General features: G+C 37.8%; 1 protein-coding gene across 1 annotated transcript; it reads left to right on the top strand.

Moving 5' to 3' along the window:
* The first annotated feature begins 2,048 nt into the window (after positions 1-2,048).
* Positions 2,049-20,834, top strand: LOC109933165. The gene is made up of 5 exons (XM_020532474.2): positions 2,049-2,409; positions 9,500-9,871; positions 13,117-13,143; positions 18,911-19,029; positions 19,516-20,834. The coding sequence occupies exons 1-5, from the start codon at positions 2,328-2,330 to the stop codon at positions 19,588-19,590; spliced, it is 675 nt and encodes a 224-aa protein (XP_020388063.1). The 5' UTR covers positions 2,049-2,327; the 3' UTR covers positions 19,591-20,834.
* Positions 20,835-21,451: the final 617 nt, after the last annotated feature.

Below are 21,451 nucleotides of genomic sequence, written 5' to 3' on the forward strand. Positions count from 1 at the left end.
TCAGAATGGGAATAAAGGATTATGGGAGAATGGCTGAAAAGTGTAGCTGATGAAGCGACAAGGATCAGTGCTGGGTCCATTGCTTTTTGTCATTTATATAAATAATTTGAATGTGAAGATGGAAGGTATGGTTAGTAACTTTGCAGATGACACTAAAAGTGGAGGTGTAGTGGACAGTGAAGAAGGTTACCTCAGAGTGAAATGGGACCTTTATCAGATGGGCCAATGGGCCGAGGTGTGACAGGTGAAGTTTAGTTTAGGTAAATGTGAGGTGCTGCATTTTGGGAAGGCAAATCAGGGCAGGACTTATACACTTAATGGTTAGGTCCTGGGGAGTGTTGCTGAACGAAGAGACCTTGGAGTGCAGGTTCATAGTTCCTTGAAAATGGAGTCACAGGTAGATAGGATAGTGAAGAAGGCATTTAGTATGCTTGCGTTTATTGGTCAGTGCATTGAGTGTAGGAGTTGGGAGGTCATGTTGCAGCTGTACAGGACATTGGTTAGGCCACTTTTGGAGTATTACGTGCAACTCTGGTCTCTTTGCTTTAGGAAGGATTTTGTGAAACTAGAAAGGGTTCAGAAAAGATTTATGAGGATGTTGCCAGGGTTGGAGGGTTTGAGCTATAGGGAGAGGCTGAATAGGCTGGGACTGTTTTCCCAGAAATTCCGGACACTGAAGGGTGATGTTATAGAAGTTTATAAAATCGTGAGGGGCACGGATAGGGTAAATAGGTGCGAGGGAGTCCAAAACTATAGGGCATAGGTTTAAGGTGAGAGGGGAAAGATATAAAAGGGACCTAAGGGGCAAATTTCATGCAGAGAGTGGTGCATATATGGAATGAGCTGCTAAAGGAAGTGGTAGAGGCTGGTATGAGTACAACATTTAAATGCCATCTGGATGGGTATAGGAATAGGAAGGGTTTAGAGGGATATGGACCAAATGGTGGCAAATGGAACTAGATTTATACAGGATTCATGGTTGACATGGAAGGTTTGTTTCCGTGCTGTATCTCTCTATGACTCTATGATTCTGTCATCAGATCAGCCATGATTCCATTGAAGAGTGGAGCAGACTTAATGGGCTGAATGGTCTACTTCTGCCTCTACATGTTATGGTCTTATCCTCTCAAATTTTGAAGGGTTGAAGTTAGTGCAAGAGCACCCGTGATAATGAGGTGAGGCTCAAGTTTGTTGATGCTGATTTGTGAGGACAAAAGGTCACACAGCATGGTGACCATGGAGCAAGTAGGGACCCTGTGCTGCATACAGAGTTGCACGATGACCGGTGCAAACATTTTGAGAGCTGCAACCATTGGTCAGAGCTACATGTCAGGAATTTGTGCTGTCTAGATTCTTGTGTAAGTAGAGGACAATTGCAAGTGGTATGTAAATAAGAGTAGTCAGGCTGATAATTAGAGTGAATACAAATAAAGTCGTTGCCATTCAATACTGAGATTCTAAAGTCCCTATTTAAAGCTTAAGGGGACAATTGCAAAACGTCTCATACTTGCTGTAGTTTCACAAATTTCCCACCATTGCCCATGGTACACCTTACTTTTAGAAGTGCAAACAGCAAGCAACTGAAAAGTAAATGATTCTTTTTCCGGGTTAGGCAGGTGATAGAACATTATTTTAGACAATAACTATGTTGATAGTAGCTTGTATGAACAATCACCTTTTCTGGTAAGTAATCTAAATTTACATTCTGACTATCCTTCAAGGCTGTCCCATATATGCTGAGGATTTTATAATGGCTTTGTTGGAATATATTACCTATTGATATTAAAGGTGAAGTTCAGTTGCAAATCTTTTCTGTTGTAGAAATATGATAATTAACAACACCTCTTTCAGTGGATGTAAACTTAAAAGCTTAGAAAATTAAATGGCTTTTATTCTGTTTTAGCATGTATGTAGGAGAATGTTCTGACCACAGACAAATTGCAATTCATAATGGTGGTTACCACAATGCCTGCACTTAGAGAATTTAGATCTGCCCTCACCCTGGTTACGCCCATGTGCTTTTACTTCCTGTCACCTGTGGTGCTTAACATTTTAAATCTGGATGTTCCAGCCCAGAGCTAAAAATCTTTTCACAGTTATTGTGTACACTATTTTAACTATTAGCTTTATTGATTCTTCAGATTAAGTAACAGCAGCAACAGGAACGTGAGCATTAAAAACAATTGTAAGTTTTGTAAATGAAATGAAGATTGCTCAACCCCAGTGATCTGGGAGACCGAGACCATTGTGCAATCTATGCTTCCATCACTCTCAATTTAGTAAGAGTAGTACTTCTAACAGCAAAATTCCTACAATATCCTATTCAAATGAATCCAATTGGAATGACATTTCTGGCAGCTTTTATTTTGCTCTGTTTGGCCATTCAGAGTGAACTCATCATCTGTAAAGGTAGGACTGAGCAGACTGTTGACTTGAAATTCGTACATCCTGTTTCGTGCACTGTATATGAAGGCTGCGGGCAATGTGAATGATACGACGACTATAGGCTTCGGTCTGAATGATGTGAAGGCTGTAGATTTTGGTCTGAATGATGTGGAAAGATATATCTGAGATTGTTGTTCTTTATTTGTTGAGATGATTCCATTCAGGCAACATTATTCATCTGCTTTTGATTTTTGCTAGTTTTATTATTCCATATCATGAATGCATTTTTTTTTGCAATCATCTGATGGAGGTTCCTACAGTAGTAAAAGTCACAGAAATATATAAATAATGGAGAAATGGATAATGGAAACTAGAGGGATCCATTAAATTAAATCTGCTTGCTTCCTTTAAATTGTCCTAATATTAGTTCATATTGCAGTTATACTTAAGAAGTATAATGGGTGTGTAGATTCTTTCTGTAATACAGATAGTCAAATTCATTTTCATTTTCCTCAAGGCATTCATAGACTTCAATGACAGTTTCTTCACCTTTACATTTCTGATCAGATTTTTTTCAAACTGTATTTTCTTCAAATGGCTGTGAAAACATTCGCAAATATGTTAATTCTGACTTGAAATCAACCAGTTATGTTGTTTTTCATCAGATCCTTTCTTCAATGAACACATTTTCAATTTTCAAGCTGCTTTATTTTCTAAGTCTCACTGTTTCCCAGATGGAATCATAGAAGGGGACAGTATTGAAAAGACTGGCTTGCCTTGAAGATCCTCCTGGAATTATATATTTTCAATTATGCTTATATTCACATGAATAAAGTCTTAATTCCAAAGTTTCCAAATCTTTATCTTGCATATTTTGTATATTGTCTATCAAAGGTACTGTAGTAAAATAATCAAAAATATCAAGTTATTTTTGAAAAATAACAATAAAAAGAAAATTCCCATTTTTAACTACAATATTTGGCATGTGTTTTTTTGACAAAGCTGCTAAATTTTACTTTACTTGCTAGGCAGCAGGTGGTACTATTATTCTTGCGCCCAAGAACAGGATTTTCTTAATAGATTTCTAAGTAATGCTATACCATTTATATTCTTCATCTATCAAAACTCACAAGTTTTAGTGCATTGTGACTTCATTATTTACATTTTACCTCAGTTGCTTAGCTGTTAGTCGATATTTACCCTCCAAATAATTTGCGTCATTATGAGACAACTTGAGTTGCCCATTGATGCAAATGGCCGTTAAATTCAGCAGCCATAGGCCGAAGTATACCATCAGAAATCAATGTGAAAACTCTTTCTGCAGTTCAACACACACCACCCAGGTTCAGTGCTGACCACAGAATTGTTTTGTTTTGGCATATAGGTGAGTGTATAAGGTTCACAGACATTCGCAATACACATTAAGATCACTGAAGATGCCAATATTCATTCCTGTTATTAATTAATTACTGGAGTGTGGGTATAATTTGGGTATCAGTGGATTAAGACTATATGCGTCCATATAAATCTGCATATGCGTAGCTTGCGTCCAGTGTGCAGAGTGTAAATCACAACCAGCTGAGATTTACATATAAACAAACACAGGAGTGCCCACACTTTATTCTCACACTTTATCGTTTTTGAAGCATTCATTGATTTTGTAAACTAGTCTGAATGACCAGAGATCCTTATTGTTTGATCATGACTTATGAAATGTGGTTAAATTTGGCATATGTGGTAATATGGAAAGACATGAGTTATATAATAAAGTGTTTATTTTGGGCCACTTTGCTGTGAAATCACTATCATTAATAAATAATATTAAATTTGCAGATTAGATGTTGCAACTTAAAATGGTTTAGGAGTGAAACGATTTATGCAGGATTTTCTAGTCTTTCTTACAAAGTTATGACCAACTGTTGATAAATATACAATTACTGATCAAATTATTGTTAATAATAATTTTAAATATGTGAATACTAAATCTTTGCTGGCAATAATTTAAAATCAAGTGAATTTTGAGTTTAATGTTTTCATTTAAAACTCATAGCCCCCTTTCCAGTGACTTAGTTTAGCTTCATCAAGTTAAAAATAAACCAAAGATAATGCAAGGCACAGTGCCGGAATTTATTTTTAAAAATCTGAGATTAGCCAAGGCATAGAATTTATTCTGGGACTGTATATAATGCTATTTAGGACATAACTGGAGTGCTGTGGCTGTTCAGGTCATTGAACTACAGGATAGATGTGATTGCATTGGAATAAAATGACAGACATGAGTATGAGGATGTTGCCTGGACTAGACAATTTCAGTTATGAGGAAAGATTGAATAGCTAGTTTTCTTTTACATTTGGAACAAAGGAAGCTGAGGGGGGACCTAACTCTGTGTAAAGTGTATAGAATTGAGGGATCCAGAGAAAGTTGATAGGCAGGTGCTTTAGGAATGGAGCAGTTTAGCTATGAAGGGAGGCTGGATAAGCTCAGGTTGCTTTTTTCAGGACTGAGAAGTAGAACAAGGAGACCTACTTTGAGGTATATAAGGTTATGAGGCCCATAGACAAGGTGGATAGAAAGCAGCTTTCCACCTTAGTTAAAGGCCTATGGCTGCTGAATTTACCAGCCATTTGCATCAGTAGGCAACTCAAGTTGCCTCATAATGACATAAATTTCACAAATTATTTGGAGGGTAAATATCGACTAACAGCTAAGCAACTGAGGTAATGCAAATAATTGGGTCACAATGCACTCCAGTAATAAGGAGGTACAATTCTTAAGGTCAAGGGAAGAAGGTTTAGAGGTGATTTGAGGAAGAATATTTTCACCCAGAGGGTGGTGGGAACCTGGAATGCACCGGCTGGGGGAGTAGTTGAGGCAGGGAATCTCACAACCTTGAAAAAGTACTTTGATAAGCACTTGAAATGTCTTAACATTCAAGGCTATGGGCCAAATACTGGAAAGTGGGACGAGTGTAGATTTAGGATCAGTGCAGACTCGATGGACTGAAGGTCCTCTTCTGTATTATATGATTCTATGCCCATTGACTGAGGGGCCCATTATCAGATTGAATAGATTTAATGTAAGAGGTTGAATGTTTACAGCAGATTCGAAGGAAAGTTTTCTAACTCAGAGGGAAGTGGCAATCTGCAATTCACTGGCTGAAAGGGTGGATGAGGCAGAAACCCTCAAAATATTTGAAAATCACTTGGATGTGCACACAAACTGCTCAGCTCTAAAAGACAATGAACAAGAACTGGAAAATGTGTTGAGGTTAGTTGGCTGCTAATTGGCTGGCTCAGAATGATCAATGGAGTGACCTCTAACCATATTGTAAATTTCAATGATTTACCCTGAGATCAGACAGGAAGAATGGGATCTTGACTAGTTTTAGGGTAAATAGATGAAAAGCTTATCAGCATATTCAAGAGGAGTAACATTTATTTCAACATAGAGCATTTTTCATGCTGTCTGGAGTGCGGGAATAGCACTGTGAAATTTGACTTCATTGGCCATGTTTAATGGTGAATAAAATCATCTATTTAAGGATAAAGCCCTAAAAATAGCCAAAATCCCATTCTTCTGTCTGACCTCAGGGTAAGTCATTGAAATTTACAACATAGTTGGAAGTTATGCTGTTTAATGATGAATCAGTAGGCAAAGGAGCTGCAATTTTGGTCTTTTAAGTCTTTTAAATAGTGAATTTTAAGAAGTGACTATTAATGCTGGAAACTTTGTTGCAAAAGCCTCGTAATTTTCACAATACTACTATTGTTATCTAATTTTCATCTAAATTAAAATATCTTACAATGGATAGCTGTGCAGTGAAGTGCAATTCGTCTGTAACTGTAGGAGTTTAAGAGCTATTTGCAAATAAATGCGGGGATAAAATCACTGGGAACCGTGTTCTAAAATTACAGAACAAATCATGACTACAAATCATTGACAAAACACAAGTGGAAGGCACTAACTTAACTTGGGTTCCTGTATGTGTAGATTTCAAACTTTCAATTACATAAAAGCTGGACTAATATCTGTGAACTTCACATGCTGAACATGATATAGCATTTGTGAGCTTTAAGAAATATTATTATATTTCTTTGCATTGTTTTATATTCCTTCATTTGTATTTCTGGGAAGATTACATTTAAGGCTGTACATGCCTGCAATTACATAAACAAGCAGAATATTTAGATACATCGTACCATAACATAAAGTATTTACTTCATACTGCATGTGGTACAAAAATGCTTAATGTGTGATTTGGTATCATACCAAAATGAAGATGAGCTTATCCTAATGCAGTAACTTCATGTGTTACTGCCCAGCTCTCTTACTGTTTACTTCAGTGACAATGAAAAGGACAAGTCATGATTTTAACTGTTTTCCTAACTAAAGCTATAAAATGTAAACTATTACATTTTTTTGTGTAGATACTTGATCGAGTCCCTATAGAAAGTATAATGACTGAGTTCAAAATGTAACTTGAAATTATTGTTCGAAACTGCCAGAGAAATAGGTACTTCTTAAAAAATATTTTAGCCTATGTCTGAATCATCATCAGAAATCACACGATAACAGTTTATAGTGCAACAGGTTTATTTGAAAGGAGCTGCACTCCTCCTTCAGGTGTTAGTGACAGGGGTAATATCAGACACCGAATTTATAAGCAAAAGATCAAAAGTTCACACCATGGATGAGAATGCACTAAACAAACCTAAGATACTGTTAAATCTTTAATGGGTTAGAAGGTTTTAGTTGAATAATATGTATATGTAAATCCCCGAATTCCTTTCAAATCACTGTCGTGAGAGAACAAGAGGTTTTATCAGTGTGAAGAAGAGGTGACATTTTAGGCCAGACAATGCATGTTAGGTGTGAGGCCTTGTTTAGAATCTGTTTGTGTTTTAGTTTGGAGTCAGACTGGTTTTATTTCTAAAGTAGGGAATTATAAAACACCACATTGACTGAACAAAATAGAATGTATCTGCAAATACAAATTCATGCCATCGTTCACGTGTGTGTGTGTGCGAGTGCATCTATGTGTGTGTGTGTGTGTGGGAGAATATGTAAGTGTGTCTGTGTGGGAGAGAGAGTGAGTGAGTGTGCTTGAGAGAGGATCTGTGTGAGAGAGAATGTGTGTGTGTGTGTGTGTGTGTGTGTGTGTGTGTGAGAGAGAGAGAGAGAGAGACTGTGTGTATGAGAGAGGATCTGTGTGAGTGTGTTTATGTAAGTGAGTGTGTGTGTATGTATGAGAGTGTGTGAGAGTGTATAATGTGCTGGGGTCACCTGTAATGCAACATAAACCCAACATCTCGGTTGAGGCCATCCTCATGGATACCGAACTTGGCTATCAGCCCCTGCTCGGTGACTCTGTGTTGTTGTGTATCCCGAAGTCGGCCTTGGAGGATGTTTACCTGAAGATCTGAGGCCGAATGTCCTTGACCACTGAATTGTTCCCTCACTGGGAGGGGACATCCCTGTTTGGCGGTTGTTGCGCGGTGTCCATTCATCCGTTGTTGTAGCGTATACGTGGTTTCACCAATATACCATGCCACACACACACAATGTGGTGAATTTGTATTCGCTGATACATTCTATTTTGTTGAAAAAGCACACAATTTATAGACAGTCAGTCAATGTGACATTTTATGAATCCCTACTTTAGAAATAAAACCAGTCTGACTCCAAACCAAAGCACAAATAGATTCCGAACGAGGCCTCATATTTACATGCATTGTCTGACCTAAAATTTCACCTCTTCTTTACACTGATAAAACCTTTAGTTCCCTCAGAGCAGTGACTTGAAAGGAATTCTGGGATTTATATATTCATATTAATCAACTAAAACCTTCTAACTGATTAAAGATTTAACAGCATCTTGCGTTTGTTTAATACATCCTCATCACTTTGATCTTTTATTTATAAATTCAGTGTCTGATACTAACTTTCTCACTAACACCCAAAGAAGGAGTGAAGTTCTGAAAGCTTGTGTCTTCCAATAAACCTGTTGGACTATAACCTGGTGTCATGTGCTTTCTGACCTTGTCCACTCCAGTCCAACACCAGCAACTCCACATCAATCATCATCTTGTCTGCAAAACTTAAGAACTAAATCTACTTAATACTTCTCTGCATTTCACAATTGTTCAGGTCCTAAAATTGAAACACAGATTTCTGTGTTTTAACACAGTTGTTTATGAGATGTGGCTATCGCCGGATAGGCCAGCATTTATTGTCCAACCCTAATTGACCTTCAGGAGGTGATGGTGGCCTATCTTCTTAAACCATTATGATCCTTTTAGGTGTAAGTACCCTCCCCCATGATACTGTTAGAAAGGAAGTTCCAGGATTCTGACCTGGTAACAATTGAGGAACAAGAGATATAATTCCATGTCAGGATAAATTTGACTTAGAGGAGAACTAGCAATTGGAGGTGTTGAATGAATCTGCTGCCCTTGTCCTTCTGGGTGGTAGAGAGTTTGGAATGTGCTATAAAAGGAACTGGGTGAGTTGCTGCAGTGCACACTGCTGCATCGGTGGTGGGGGGAGTGAATGTTGAGGGTGATGGATGAGGTGCCAATCAAGCAGACTACTTTGTTTTTAATGATGTCAAGCTTCTTGACTGTTGGAATTGCACACACCGAGGCAAGTGGAGAGTATTCTTCTACATAATTCTGTTGCAGCCCTAGGTGTGCAACACAGTATCTGAATAGAGCATTTGGATTCTTGAGTTTTATTTATGAATTCTACAGAATGTTCTCAATATAGGAGGGTTATGTATTTCAGAGAATGGGAGTTTCCAAATAATATTCTGAAACTTGCCCTTTATGCGAGCAGAAGGAAACAATGCAAGCCAGCGTGCAGTATTTGAGTACAAAGCTCGAATGTAATCACCTATAAAACGCTGAGAAGAGATACTACTTATATAAATCGTTCTAACACCTGAAATTTATGTCTGGAAGCCTTTACCAATGTCATGTTTAGGTTCCTAGAAGTGCAGAGACTTTTGGATGTATTTATCACAAAACAAAAAGAAACAGAAATGTGTTTTTAAATCATCATTAAATTAATAACAGTTCATGATTTTTCTTTTCTCTTTATCTTTTACCTCTGCAGAGATTCCTGTAAAACAATACCCTTTGCATCTTCATGTTGAACCTGGGCACTCAGCTACCTTAGTTTGTGCTTTTGAACTTGATGTTGGGAATGAAAATGAGATTGATGTTTACTGGATTAAGCAAGTAAACCAAAGTGAAACCCATGATGTACTCCACATTTCTTCAAAGAGCTTTCAAACACTGAAAACAAACACAATTCATAATAGTTCTGAAGGATCCTTCAGTTTCTCTGGCAATCTAAAACGAGGTTTAATGGTTCTAGAAATGAAAAACATGCAAAAAGCAGACTTTGGCTTGTACATATGCAAAGTAGCCAGAACTATACCCCCTCCACCCATGGAAGGAAGAGGGCATGGTACTAACATAGTTGGTAAGAGTAATTTTTTGTCACTATTAACCATTTGTATTTATTAAAATGAGTTATGACCTGGTTAGGCCATAACACCTTTCTGTCGCTGCTATTGAATAACTTGAGAAGCACCATTTGGAATTTACTTGAGAATGTGGACATGTTTAGATGTAATGTGCAGTATACTCTACACATCAAAACATTGCGCTTTACATTTCATCATAAGCAGTGCAGTCACAATGTATGTCAGCTTGTTATGCAATGAACCACTGTAGATGTTTCGTAGGAAATAATCCATATGAATCCATTCAGGACTGTAATTTCAAAAATTTCATTAACTCTCCGATTTGAATATAAGCTACTGTTCTACAGGTAGGATGTGAAGGCAGCAAAGGGGTTTTACAAGAATGTGTCCGGGGTGAGAAACTTCAGCAATAAAGAAAGATTTGAGAAGTTGTAATTATTTTTCTTGAAGAGAATGCTAAGAACAGATTTGATAGAAGTTTACAAAATCGTCAGGGGTCTGCAGAGAATAGATAGGGAGAAACTGTTCCCACTTGGAGGTAGATTGAGAACCAGAGGGCACAGTTTAAAGTGTTTTGCAAAAGAAGCAAATGCAAGGTAAGAAAAATCATTTTTATACTGCGAATCCGGAATGCACTGCCTGGAAGTATGGTGAAGGCAGGTTGAATTGAGGCACTCGAGTTTGTTGGATGCTTATATATAGAGAAACAATATGCAGGGGTAAGGAGAAAAAGCTGAAGTTTGGCTCCAGGTCAAAATGCTCACACAGCCAGTGCAGACTTGATGGGCCAAATGGTCTTCTTCTGCATGATAACTAATCTGTGATTTCTGTATCTGCAGAACCTTGCATTGTTAGATGACGTCTACAACTTTGAGCTTACCTTTGTCCTAACTTTAGTGCATATGCATTCTGCCCTGAGCTATATACATTAAGTCAACAAAATGTATTTTTGGAAAAGTTAGGTACATTAACTATTTATCAAAGTGAGGAATATCTGTGCTGAGAGGTGGAATACTTCACCACTTGTGATCTCAGTGTCAGATTCAAATCATAGATACAATCACTACAGTGTGAAACCAGGTCATTCAGCCCATCGAATCCGCACTGACCCTCTGAAGAGCATCCCATCTAGAATCCCTCTATAACTCTACATTTCTCATGGCAAATCCACCTAAACTGCACATCCCTGGACACTTTGGGCAATCCACCTAACCTGCACATCTTTGGATTGTGGGAAGAAACCGGAGCACCCGGAGGAAACCCATTCAGACACAGGGAGAATGTGCAAACTCCACACAGACAGTGCCCAAGGGTGGAATCGAACTCGGGTCACTGGCGCTGTGAGGCAACCATGCTAACCACCAAACCAAATGCTGTTAGGTGAAACTTGACCAGATATGGTAAAAAGATCTCTGCTATATTCAAACAAAGGTGTTTAATCCCAGCCTCAGATTTACACAGCTACTTCAAAACAGCAATAATTTTAATGTCTATTTTGATCTCAACAAGATTTTTGTAATTTGTAGCACAATATTGTCATCTCCTTTCCAATGAAACCAGGTTTCTAGGAAACAGATTAAAACATACGTACATAGTAATTTTGAATCAACAGAGATTGCAAACAGATTCTTTTAGTCATGTCCCGAAGATGAGAAAATACAGTGGCATGGTTTTCCTTTCACATTTAGGTTTTATCATGTTATCAAGCAGCTCAGTGAGGGAATCCAGGCATCTGGGACCAGGCTGAAAAAGACAAATAACTGCAGACCCTTACTCAATCAGATTGAAGGATTGCAAAGTTAATAATGTAAAGACTGAGAAGGGAGCTGAATTAAAGGAGGTGCATTCGATGCCACATCAGGTACTGTGAGCGATAGAATGATTGGATTATGAAAGTGCGAAAAAAAGTAAAAGAAACGGTTTCAAATTTGACTTTTTAAAAAAAACTCCAACAATTAAAACCTAAAGGAATGAGATTCCACATGTTTAATTGTTTATTTGTGCCAAGGAGGTTCTTTGGTAGTAACTAACATATCACTTTTTAAAAGCTAAAATTTCTGTTGTACGAATGCAGCAAAGATTATACTATGCATTTCAACGGGGAGGCAGGCAGAAGCCAAGAGTAGAACAGAGGACTTAGCACTTACCTGTGCATCTGCCTCCGTCTGAAGTTGCATTTGTGGATAAAAAAGCGAATGCTATTAGCCGCAGTTATTCAAAGGTAAAATTTGTGTCAATGTATCAACCCACTGGATTAAAATTATATCTCATTTATTTTGCAGTGTTTTCATTCCTAATAGTTTTTATTTTGTAATTTCCTTCATAAATGTTCTAAAATATTAGGAATCACTAGATACATTGTCAAATTAAAATATTTTTAAAGAAAGAACTTGCATTTATGTAGCATTTTTCTCAACAGTAGTGTGTCCAAAACACTGCGCAGGTAGTGAAGTATTTCCTGTCGTAAATCAACAGCAATTTGATAGACAGTGTCATAAACGACAACGAGAAAAATAATTTGGCCGAGTGATATTCGTTGAGGGATCAATGCTGAGCAGGACAGCCTGAGAAACACACTGCTCTCTTCCAATAGTGTGTTGCGATATTTTACATTCACTTCTCAGTGAAATATTTCACCTGACAACTAACATTTCCAATACTGCTTCAACATTGGATTTTACGCTTGAGTTGCAGTAAAGTAGGGCTTGAAACCTGCAATCTTTTGACTTAAAAGTGAGAGGGATATCTACACTGATGTGTATGTGAAAAGAACTACATCACAAAATTTCTTAGAGATTTTTCTACAAGGCTACTATGTAGTCGTATAAAAAACTCTCATGAGCACTACTGAAACATCTGCTTACAGAGATGATTATGCTACTCTTTGTATTCTAACAGAAGTTAACTTCACTATTGCAAAGAATACTGAAACCACAAAGCAATTTATCACAAAAATTTCAATCAATTGTTCAATCCATTATTCTTACATTATATGACAGATTGGAGACAAGCATGCGCAACATTTATAACTGACCCAGAAACATTGAAAATTAATATCTTAAAGAAATTGGAATCTAAAATATGTCAGTAGTTACATATTATGTAAATATATTACCGTGAAATATCTGAACAGCTATGTGTGTGATGATGGGCGTTGACAGTCTTTCCGTTACATGGCCATCAATTATTGTTTCTTGAATGAGTCGAATCACATTAAAGATTGTTATGCATTCTTTTTCAGAATACAGGAAAGATTCTTCCAAGTCAGGTAAGTACATCATATAGAGAAGAAAAAACTTTTAAATAAAAGAAAGCATATTTGGCAACTTATCACAAAAATGTACAGTTCTGTCTGATAGAGTACATTTAGTTTATGATAATGTAAATGTTCAAAGTTTAAAAAAATGACTTCATAATAATGGCAATCAGAGGATGTTTTAAGAATGTGTAGCTGCTTTATTTCTTTAATGGAGGTATTAACTTGAAAGACTTGAGCAAATAATTCTTTAAAACGGCTGATGAAGAGATAATGCAAATAAAACAAGAATGGTGATAGATTGGGAAAGGGAAGGTGCAAAAAGACCTGGGTGTCCTCGTACACCAGTCACTAAAAGTAAGCATGTAGGTGCAGCAGGCAGTGAAGAAGGTAAAAACGTTTGTTGGCCTTCATGGTGAGAAGATTTGAGGACAGGAGCCGGGATATCTTGTTGCAATTGGTGAGACAGTATCTGGAGTAATGTGTAGGTGTCCTTATCTAAGGAAGGATGTTGTGGCTACGGACGCAGTGCAACAAAGGCTTACCAGACTAATGCCTGGGATGGCAAAACTGACATATGAAGAGAGACCGGATTAGTTAGGTCTATATTCTCTGGAGCTTAGAAGAGTGAGGGGAGATCTCACAAGAGACTTACAGAATTTTGGTGGGACAAGACACAAAGGATGTTCCCAATGTCCAGGGATTTCAGAACCAGAGGTCATCATCTAAGGATACAGGGTAGTACATTTGGTACTGAGAAAAGGAGAAATTCTTTCACCCATTGAGTGGTGGACCTGTGAAGTTCTCTGCCACAGAGAGCTGGTAAGGCCAAAACATTGAATGTTTTGGAAAAGGAAATAGACATGGTTCTTAGGGTTAAAGGGATAAAAGGGTCTGAGAAGAAAAACGAGAACAAGAGTATTGAGTTGGATAATCAATCATGGCAGAGCAGGCACAAAGGGTTCAGGTGGAATGGCCAACTCCTGCTCCTATTTTCTATTTTTCTAGTACTGTGAAGACAATAACCATTATGTGGCAATACCTTTAACAGTCACTTCAGAGTTTAATGAATTGAGCATTGCAGCCCAATATCCAAAAAAGACTTGAAAAGATTTGTTTGATTACTTTTATTTGGCATTACTGAAAATCTAATTTCTGTCTGAAAATGTTTGTAATTAATTATTTATTTAGAGTCATAGAGAGAGTAGCATGGAAACAGACCACTTAGTCCAACTCGTCCATGCAGACCAGATAGCGTAAATAAATCTAGTCCCATTTGTCAGCATTTGGCCCATATCCCTCTAAACCCTCCCTATTCATATACTCTCAGCAGGCAGAAATCTCATGGGAGGATTAGGTAAACAAGATGAATAATTTCCTAACATTTTTCAAATGATTGTACTATCTAGAAGATAATCCCCAGCGATCTCTAAATAGCATGACTGTTTCTTCAGTGTAAAAGACCCTCTTATTAATTATAGAGCTATGTAAGAGTTCATGACTTGGAGCCTTGTTCTATTCATTGTGAAGACCCCATGCCTGAAAATTGTGGTTCTATAGGTTTCAAGAGTTGAGTAGAGCATTCTCATCCTGTACCACTGTTTACTAATTTAGTTCTATGTGACCCTCTCTTGAACGTTTAATCTCACAATTGTCCTTGCTCATTGCTTGCACTGGATTTCATACTGTGGTAGCTTGTCTTCCTTAGAATCAGTGATTTATCTCTAATAATATATATAGGTAGTTCACATCCCTCTTTAAGTTATAACTATTGCAGAAATACATTCAAATCATTATTATTTAATACTTGTTGATTTTTTGGGGAAATTTTCTACATTGTGGTAATAATGATACCTCATACTTTGCGATTATGATTTGCATACAAACTGTGCATTCAGCTTAGATGTGGGCTAGTGCAATGAGATGGAATCAATACTCATGTTATTTATTCTCAGAATTTGGACAGTGGTGGTTTGTTTTCCATTCCTACCTGCCTGAGAAGTTGGTAGTGTGTCTTCTCCCAGAGCAAATGTTTTCTTAAAACTGAGTAATTGGTTTCTTAGGCAACTTCAGAGAACACTAAGAATCAACCACAAGAGAGTGACTAGAGTCACGTGTAGATCAGAACAACCGAGGGTGGCAACAAGGTTCTTTTGCTAAAGGACATTCTGGAGTAGTTCTTTCTCAGTCATAATGTTGCAGCTCTCATGGTGATTTGTTCTAATACTAGCCCACTACTTGCCATGTTGTTTGATTCGGTTTTGGAATGAACAAAGAGACCTTGGAGCTCAGGTTCATAGTTCCTTAAAACTGGAGTCGCAGGTAGACAGTATAGTGAAGAAGGCACTTGGTACACTTCTCTTTATTGGTCAGTACATTGAGTAAAAGAGTTGGGAAGTCATGTTGCAGCTGAACAGCACATCCGTTAGGCCACTTTTGGAATACTGTGTTCAATTATGGTCTCCCTGCTATAGGAAAGATGTTGTTAAACTTGAAAGGGTTCAGAAAAGATTTACAAGGATGTTGCCAGGGTTGAAGGGTTTGAGCTATAGGGAGAGGCTGAATAGGCTGGGGCTATTTTCCTTGGAAGATCGGCGGCTGAGGGGTTTAGAAAATCATGAGGGGCATGGATATGGTGAATATACGTGGACTTTTTTCCCAGTGTACTAGAGGGCATATGTTTAAGATAAAAGGAGAAAGAATTAAAAGGGACATTAGGGGCAACTTTTTCATGCAGAGGGTGGTGTTTGGAATGAGCTGCCAGAGGAAGTGGTGGAGGCTGGTACAATTACAATATTTAAAAGGCATCTGGATGGGTATATAAATTAGAAGGGTTTAGAGGGATATGGGCCAAATGCTAGCAAATGGGACTAGATTTATTTAGGATTTCTGGTCGGTATGGACGAGTTGAACTGAAGGGTCTGTTTCTATGCTGTAAATCTCTATGACTCTATGATTCTATACCACAGTGGCATTTGAACTTATGAGGCTGAATTTTACTAAAAAATGGTGAAGTATCAATTCTGGGGAGGTTCACAGGTGGTTGCTGTCAGTAAGTTCCAGTGAGTTAGTTCACAGAATTCTCTGCTGTTCATCTCAATGTGAATGCACCAAGGTCCTATGGTACTGTCTTCACTCTATCTTGCAGTCATCAGCAGTGGAAGTGCTCACCATTGCCGGGACCTTCTGGTATTCCAGCTGGTGCCATACCTAAAGCTCAACCGTGCACTAGGCCAATCACTGCCAGCTACAAATAGCCCTTCACAGTACACATAGTGGGAGGAATGCTTTTGAGGGCACTGAGGCATCACACTTGATATGATTGCAAATAGAATCTCACATTTGTAAATATATTGCTACTTTCTGTCATTGTAACTGCAACTACAAGAATCAATCTACACAGTCTACCTGTCCTGAATACCATGCCATGTTGGAATCCTGTCTAAGGTTACTCTTACCCTATCATCCAGTGTAGCATAACATCAAGTTCCTGTTCAATGTGGGAGTATCAGATATTGCAAAGCTTTCAAACAGTTGAAAATGTTAACTTTTATTGAATAACAGGAAAAACAAAGCAAGCTGCTTTTGCCTCAAAGCAAAGGCTCTTTACCTTTTGAGCAGCAACAATTTTGCAGTTAATGAATAATTGCTTCGCACAACTAGATCTATTGGAAGCAGGTGTCAATTTAATCATACAGTCAAATAGTACAGAAACAGACCCTTTGGCCCAACTCGTCCATGCCGACCAAGTTTCCCAAACTAAACTAGTCCCATTTGCCTGTGTTCGGCCCATATTCCTTTAAACCCTTACTATTCATGTATCTATCCAAATGCCTTATAAATGTTGTAACTGTATCTGCATCCACCACTTCCTCTGGCAGTTCATTCCACATACGCACCACCCTCTGTGTGAAGAGGTTACCCCTCTCCTCTCTTTTCTCTCACCTTAAAAATATGCCCCCTAATTTTGATTTCCCCCACTATAGGGAAAAGATCTTTCCTATTCACCTTATCTGTGCCTTTCATGATTTTATAAACCTCCGTAAGGTCACCCCTCACCCTTCTATGCTCAGTGCAGCTCCCAAACTAATGTACCACTAATCCCCAAAATGATTGCACTAGACCTGCAGGACTGACCATGGCCCACTCTCCAGACTGTGGTGGTATGGAACCCGTGACTCAGAATACCAATCCCAGGGTCCCTGACCATGTCTGATCCCTCAAACTGAGATCAGACAGTGCCTCTGACTGACTGTGTTGACACACTCTGACTAACAACTGTCTCCCTTGACTTTGTTAAGGACTACTCCTCTTAGACTTTGAGACATGGTTGTTTGGCTGAATCACATGCAGTGTGTTTGCCATGTAAGCTGCTAGCAAGCACTGTAGGTGTGACATTGATGTAGCCGCCAAGTCTATAATCCCTTGACTGATCACTGCTGACAATCATGACAAGCTGCCTGGCTTTGTGTCTGCAATCAAAGGCAAGGCAAGACAGGAATACTGAGAACCTGTAAGCTCTGAATAAGATGGCAAAACACAAAAAGGTAAGACAAGGCAGAAATGCTGGATGCATCCAAGTGGGCACAAAGTGAGAAAGCAGGTGAAAAGCCCAGAATTACAGCCTGCTCCAAGACATGAGATAGATACCTGTCTCTGTATGCATAGCCGCCTGGCACTAGCATTACTAATGAAAGGTGTTGGTGCCCTCTAGAGTGCAGGATTGAAATGGATAAATGAGTTCGGGATGTGCGACAATGGTTTGATGTGGCTGGTGTGTTTCAGTCTCCACGGACAAGGGTATGCAGGTGGCAGCTGTTCATGGAGCATGTCCTGAGGTTTTGGTGCCTGCTATCTGTCTAGGGTGAAGCCTGAAGGAGCAATCAGTGAGCTGGAGCTGCCAGGTTCCCACTCTTGACGTTCATGTGGGGAATTGTCACTCTCTAGCTTCTCTCCACCAGAATAGCAACCTGCTTATAGCTAACAACAGGGACAGGCGATTGCCAAGTGATATTATTGTTAGTCTACTTTTCCAGAGACCCAGTTAATGTTCTGGGGGCCTGGAATCAAATCCGAACAAATTTGAATTCAATATAAATGTGGAATTAAAAGTCTAATGATGACCTTGAAACCATTGCCAATTGTTAGATAGACCCATCTGGTCAACTAATGTCCCATAGGAAGGAAGTTGCCATCCTTACTCAGTCTGGCCTACATGTGACTCCAGACGCAGACTAATGTGGTTGACTCTTATCTTCGTTCTGGGCAATTAGGGAAGGGCAATACAAGCTGGCCTAGCTGATGATGTCCTCATCCTGTGAGTGAATAATAAAAAAAGTATGTCAAGGTGAAATTTCATCTAGAAATTATTGTTTTGCCCCTTTACGTATATTAATGACAAACAGAGTAGGTATATGTCAATTTGAAAATATTATGTCAGGATACAAGTAAAATAAACTTTGTCATGAAAAATACAATTAAGGTTAACAATGTCACCATAAAATACATTGTTGGATAGCCATATATAATAAACTATGTACACCCAATTATTAATTACAGTAATTCTTGCGCCCAGGACATATATATGTTCCTAAAGGATGAAGCATTTGAAGAGTTGCTGTAATTGAAATACCATTGGAATTAGATATTTCTTGTGCCCAACATTGGCTTTCATTTGTTTTCACCAAAGCAAAATGGAGGCAATGCTTTATAAAATATCTTGATTTATTGTACACAGCAAGCAAAAGAGACTTACATTTAATTTATTTGATTTTTTTAGGAGCTGGGAACAGAACATATCCACATCTGCATTGTATCAGTGAAAATGCATTTATTACAATAATTGTGAGCCTTGTTATATACTCTTTTATTGTGACAGTCCTTGCATTAGTTTGTTGGGTAAGTTGGTTTACAGTATCTTTATAATGATGTCATAATATACTGTGATTGCAGTGATTGACAGCTGATAAAGTCATAATTATTAGTTTCCATCCGAATCATCGAAAAGATAAGTAAATTCCTAGAATTAGATTGTCACTTACCTGCATTAAAATAACGTTCTTGTCACAAGGACTGCTTAATGATGTTTTCTTCATTAATTAATTAAAAATAAATTAGACTAAAACACCATTCTTTCATGGAGCATGAATAAAACTAGCAAGACCAGCATTTATTACACATTCCTAATTGCCCTGGAGATGGTGGTGGTGAGCTGCCTTCTAGAAATGCTGCAGCCCTCCTCGTGATGGTACAATTACAGCTCTGTTAGTAATACAAAACAAATAGTAAAATTAGTTGATTTATAATTATGATGTGATACTTTCTGAAAATCTATAATTTTAATAGCATTTTCTGATGAGTTTTTTTTTCTTTTAAAATAAACAGATTTACAAAAGAAGATCAAGTGAAGCACAGAGGGACTCATTGATATATGTAGACATGAGAAAAAGGAAAGAATGAAGTGAAACGAGTGAGGACAAATTAAGTTCTTTTCATTCTTGGAAATCTAATGTTCTTCATACGCCAGGCAATGAAACTCAAACTTCCATTCAAACAAATCGCATGGACACAATCGTTTTAAGTGTACTTGGTTAATTCTACATTTGTCATCTGTATGCAATCACATTAAATAACCATCCTGTGTATAGAGTGTAGTTATATATACATGGGCATGTAGAAGGTAGGATTTGTTCAAACAACAATCTGACGAAATGCAATGGTTTTTCTGAATGGCTTATTTAATGATACTGCCCAAGGTTACGCCTTAAACATTAATGCAGAAGTTGCAAATCTCTGACCAATTCTCTGTTGTTCTTCCAAAGAGAGTCTATCTGTCTGGAAAATATTGTGAAAGCCATTTAGCTGTAACATATATACTTATTAATTTATCAACATTAGAATCATAGTGGGTCAATTTCTACATAATTCCCATTCTTCAAAAGTACATAAGATATTCTTTTGCAGTCCACATGGGTTTATCTCATCAAAATTTACTTCTGATCAATGGTAAGAATTTTAAATGTTGTTATGACTAACATAAATTTCCACAAAGAGATTAAGCCCAAACCTTCACTATTTATAAAGTTCACTACAATAGCATTGTTAACATCTATTGGGAGGCCGGTTAGCTAATGTGGCTAGCCGGTGGTTCAAAATAACTCAAAAACTCAGGTTAATTCCTGGGACCAACTAAAGTAGAATTAAGATCTTATGATGACAGAAAACATTTCAACTGGATCACCTAAACCGCCCTTTAAAATAATAAAACTGTAATTGTCTCTCGATGAATAATCATATGAATTTTATGTATAAAACATTGTGAGACATATGCCACACAGTGTTCCACATTTAATGTACAATGGGAACTTTTATTGCAATATATTTAAGTATTACTTGCATCTCCAGATTGCTTTTCTTATATACTTTTTTGGATGCCTCCAGAATATTTTCAAGCTCCTGGTAGGAATCAAGGCAACTTGCGCTAACACAGATGTAAGATAACATTCATATGCGCCAATGTTATTTGTGAATTGTGTAGAAAATTCGACTTTATCTTCAAGTAAAGATTTGTCCCAAGAAGTAGCTAGAAAAATAAATTCTGTTATTCTGCACTGTCACACACTGGAATGGACTGAGCAAGCTGTGAAATTGCTGATGATGATCTTTGAATTAAAAGTACTTTTATTTGGATTTGTTCCTTGATAATCTACAAACCACATTGTATTTCTGAAAGTATACTGTAATATTTTCATTGCTATGTAGTATTGGTGTTAGATTGTTAATCTCATATATCAGTCATTGTAATGCTGGACAGTCAGCAATCACATGACACCAGGTTATAGTCCAACAGGTTTATTTGAAATCGCAAGCTTTCGGAGCCTCAGTCCTTCTTCAGGTTTAGTGACACCTACACCTGAGGAAGGACTGAGGCTCCGAAAGCTTGTGTTTTCAAATAAACCTGTTAGACTATAACCTGGTGTCGTGTGATTTCTGACTTTGGCTTTGTAATGCTGAAACTTGGTAAACTGAGTAAGTCTTGTAAGTTATGGTTGGGTCCATAAGAGGGAATGTAGAAAAGAAACAAGGCAGTCAACCTAATCAAGCCCCCCTGTCCCGCCTATTATGAATAATAGTTCCCTGATGATACTAACCTACGTATCTGAGAGAAATCAGTATTTAGCTAAATGCAACTATAAGACGTTAAGATATCAGAGTAGAATGAGGCCATTTGGCCCATTGAGTTTGCTCTGCCATTTGATCACGACTGATATGTTCCTCAGATCCATTCTCCTCCCTTCTATACGTAACCCTTGATTTCCTT

This window comes from Rhincodon typus, chromosome 11 (genome assembly GCF_021869965.1).
Source record: "Rhincodon typus isolate 14 chromosome 11, sRhiTyp1.1, whole genome shotgun sequence".
Classification (NCBI taxonomy): Eukaryota; Metazoa; Chordata; class Chondrichthyes; order Orectolobiformes; family Rhincodontidae; genus Rhincodon; species Rhincodon typus.

Coding starts and splice junctions, on each gene's coding strand:
- LOC109933165 (XM_020532474.2), top strand. CDS start 2,328: ATGAATCCAATTGGAATGACATTTCTGGCAGCTTTTATTTTGCTCTGT. Junction 2,410..9,499: donor TGAACTCATCATCTGTAAAG/GTAGGACTGAGC, acceptor TTACCTCTGCAG/AGATTCCTGTAAAACAATAC. Junction 13,144..18,910: donor GAAAGATTCTTCCAAGTCAG/GTAAGTACATCA, acceptor TGATTTTTTTAG/GAGCTGGGAACAGAACATAT.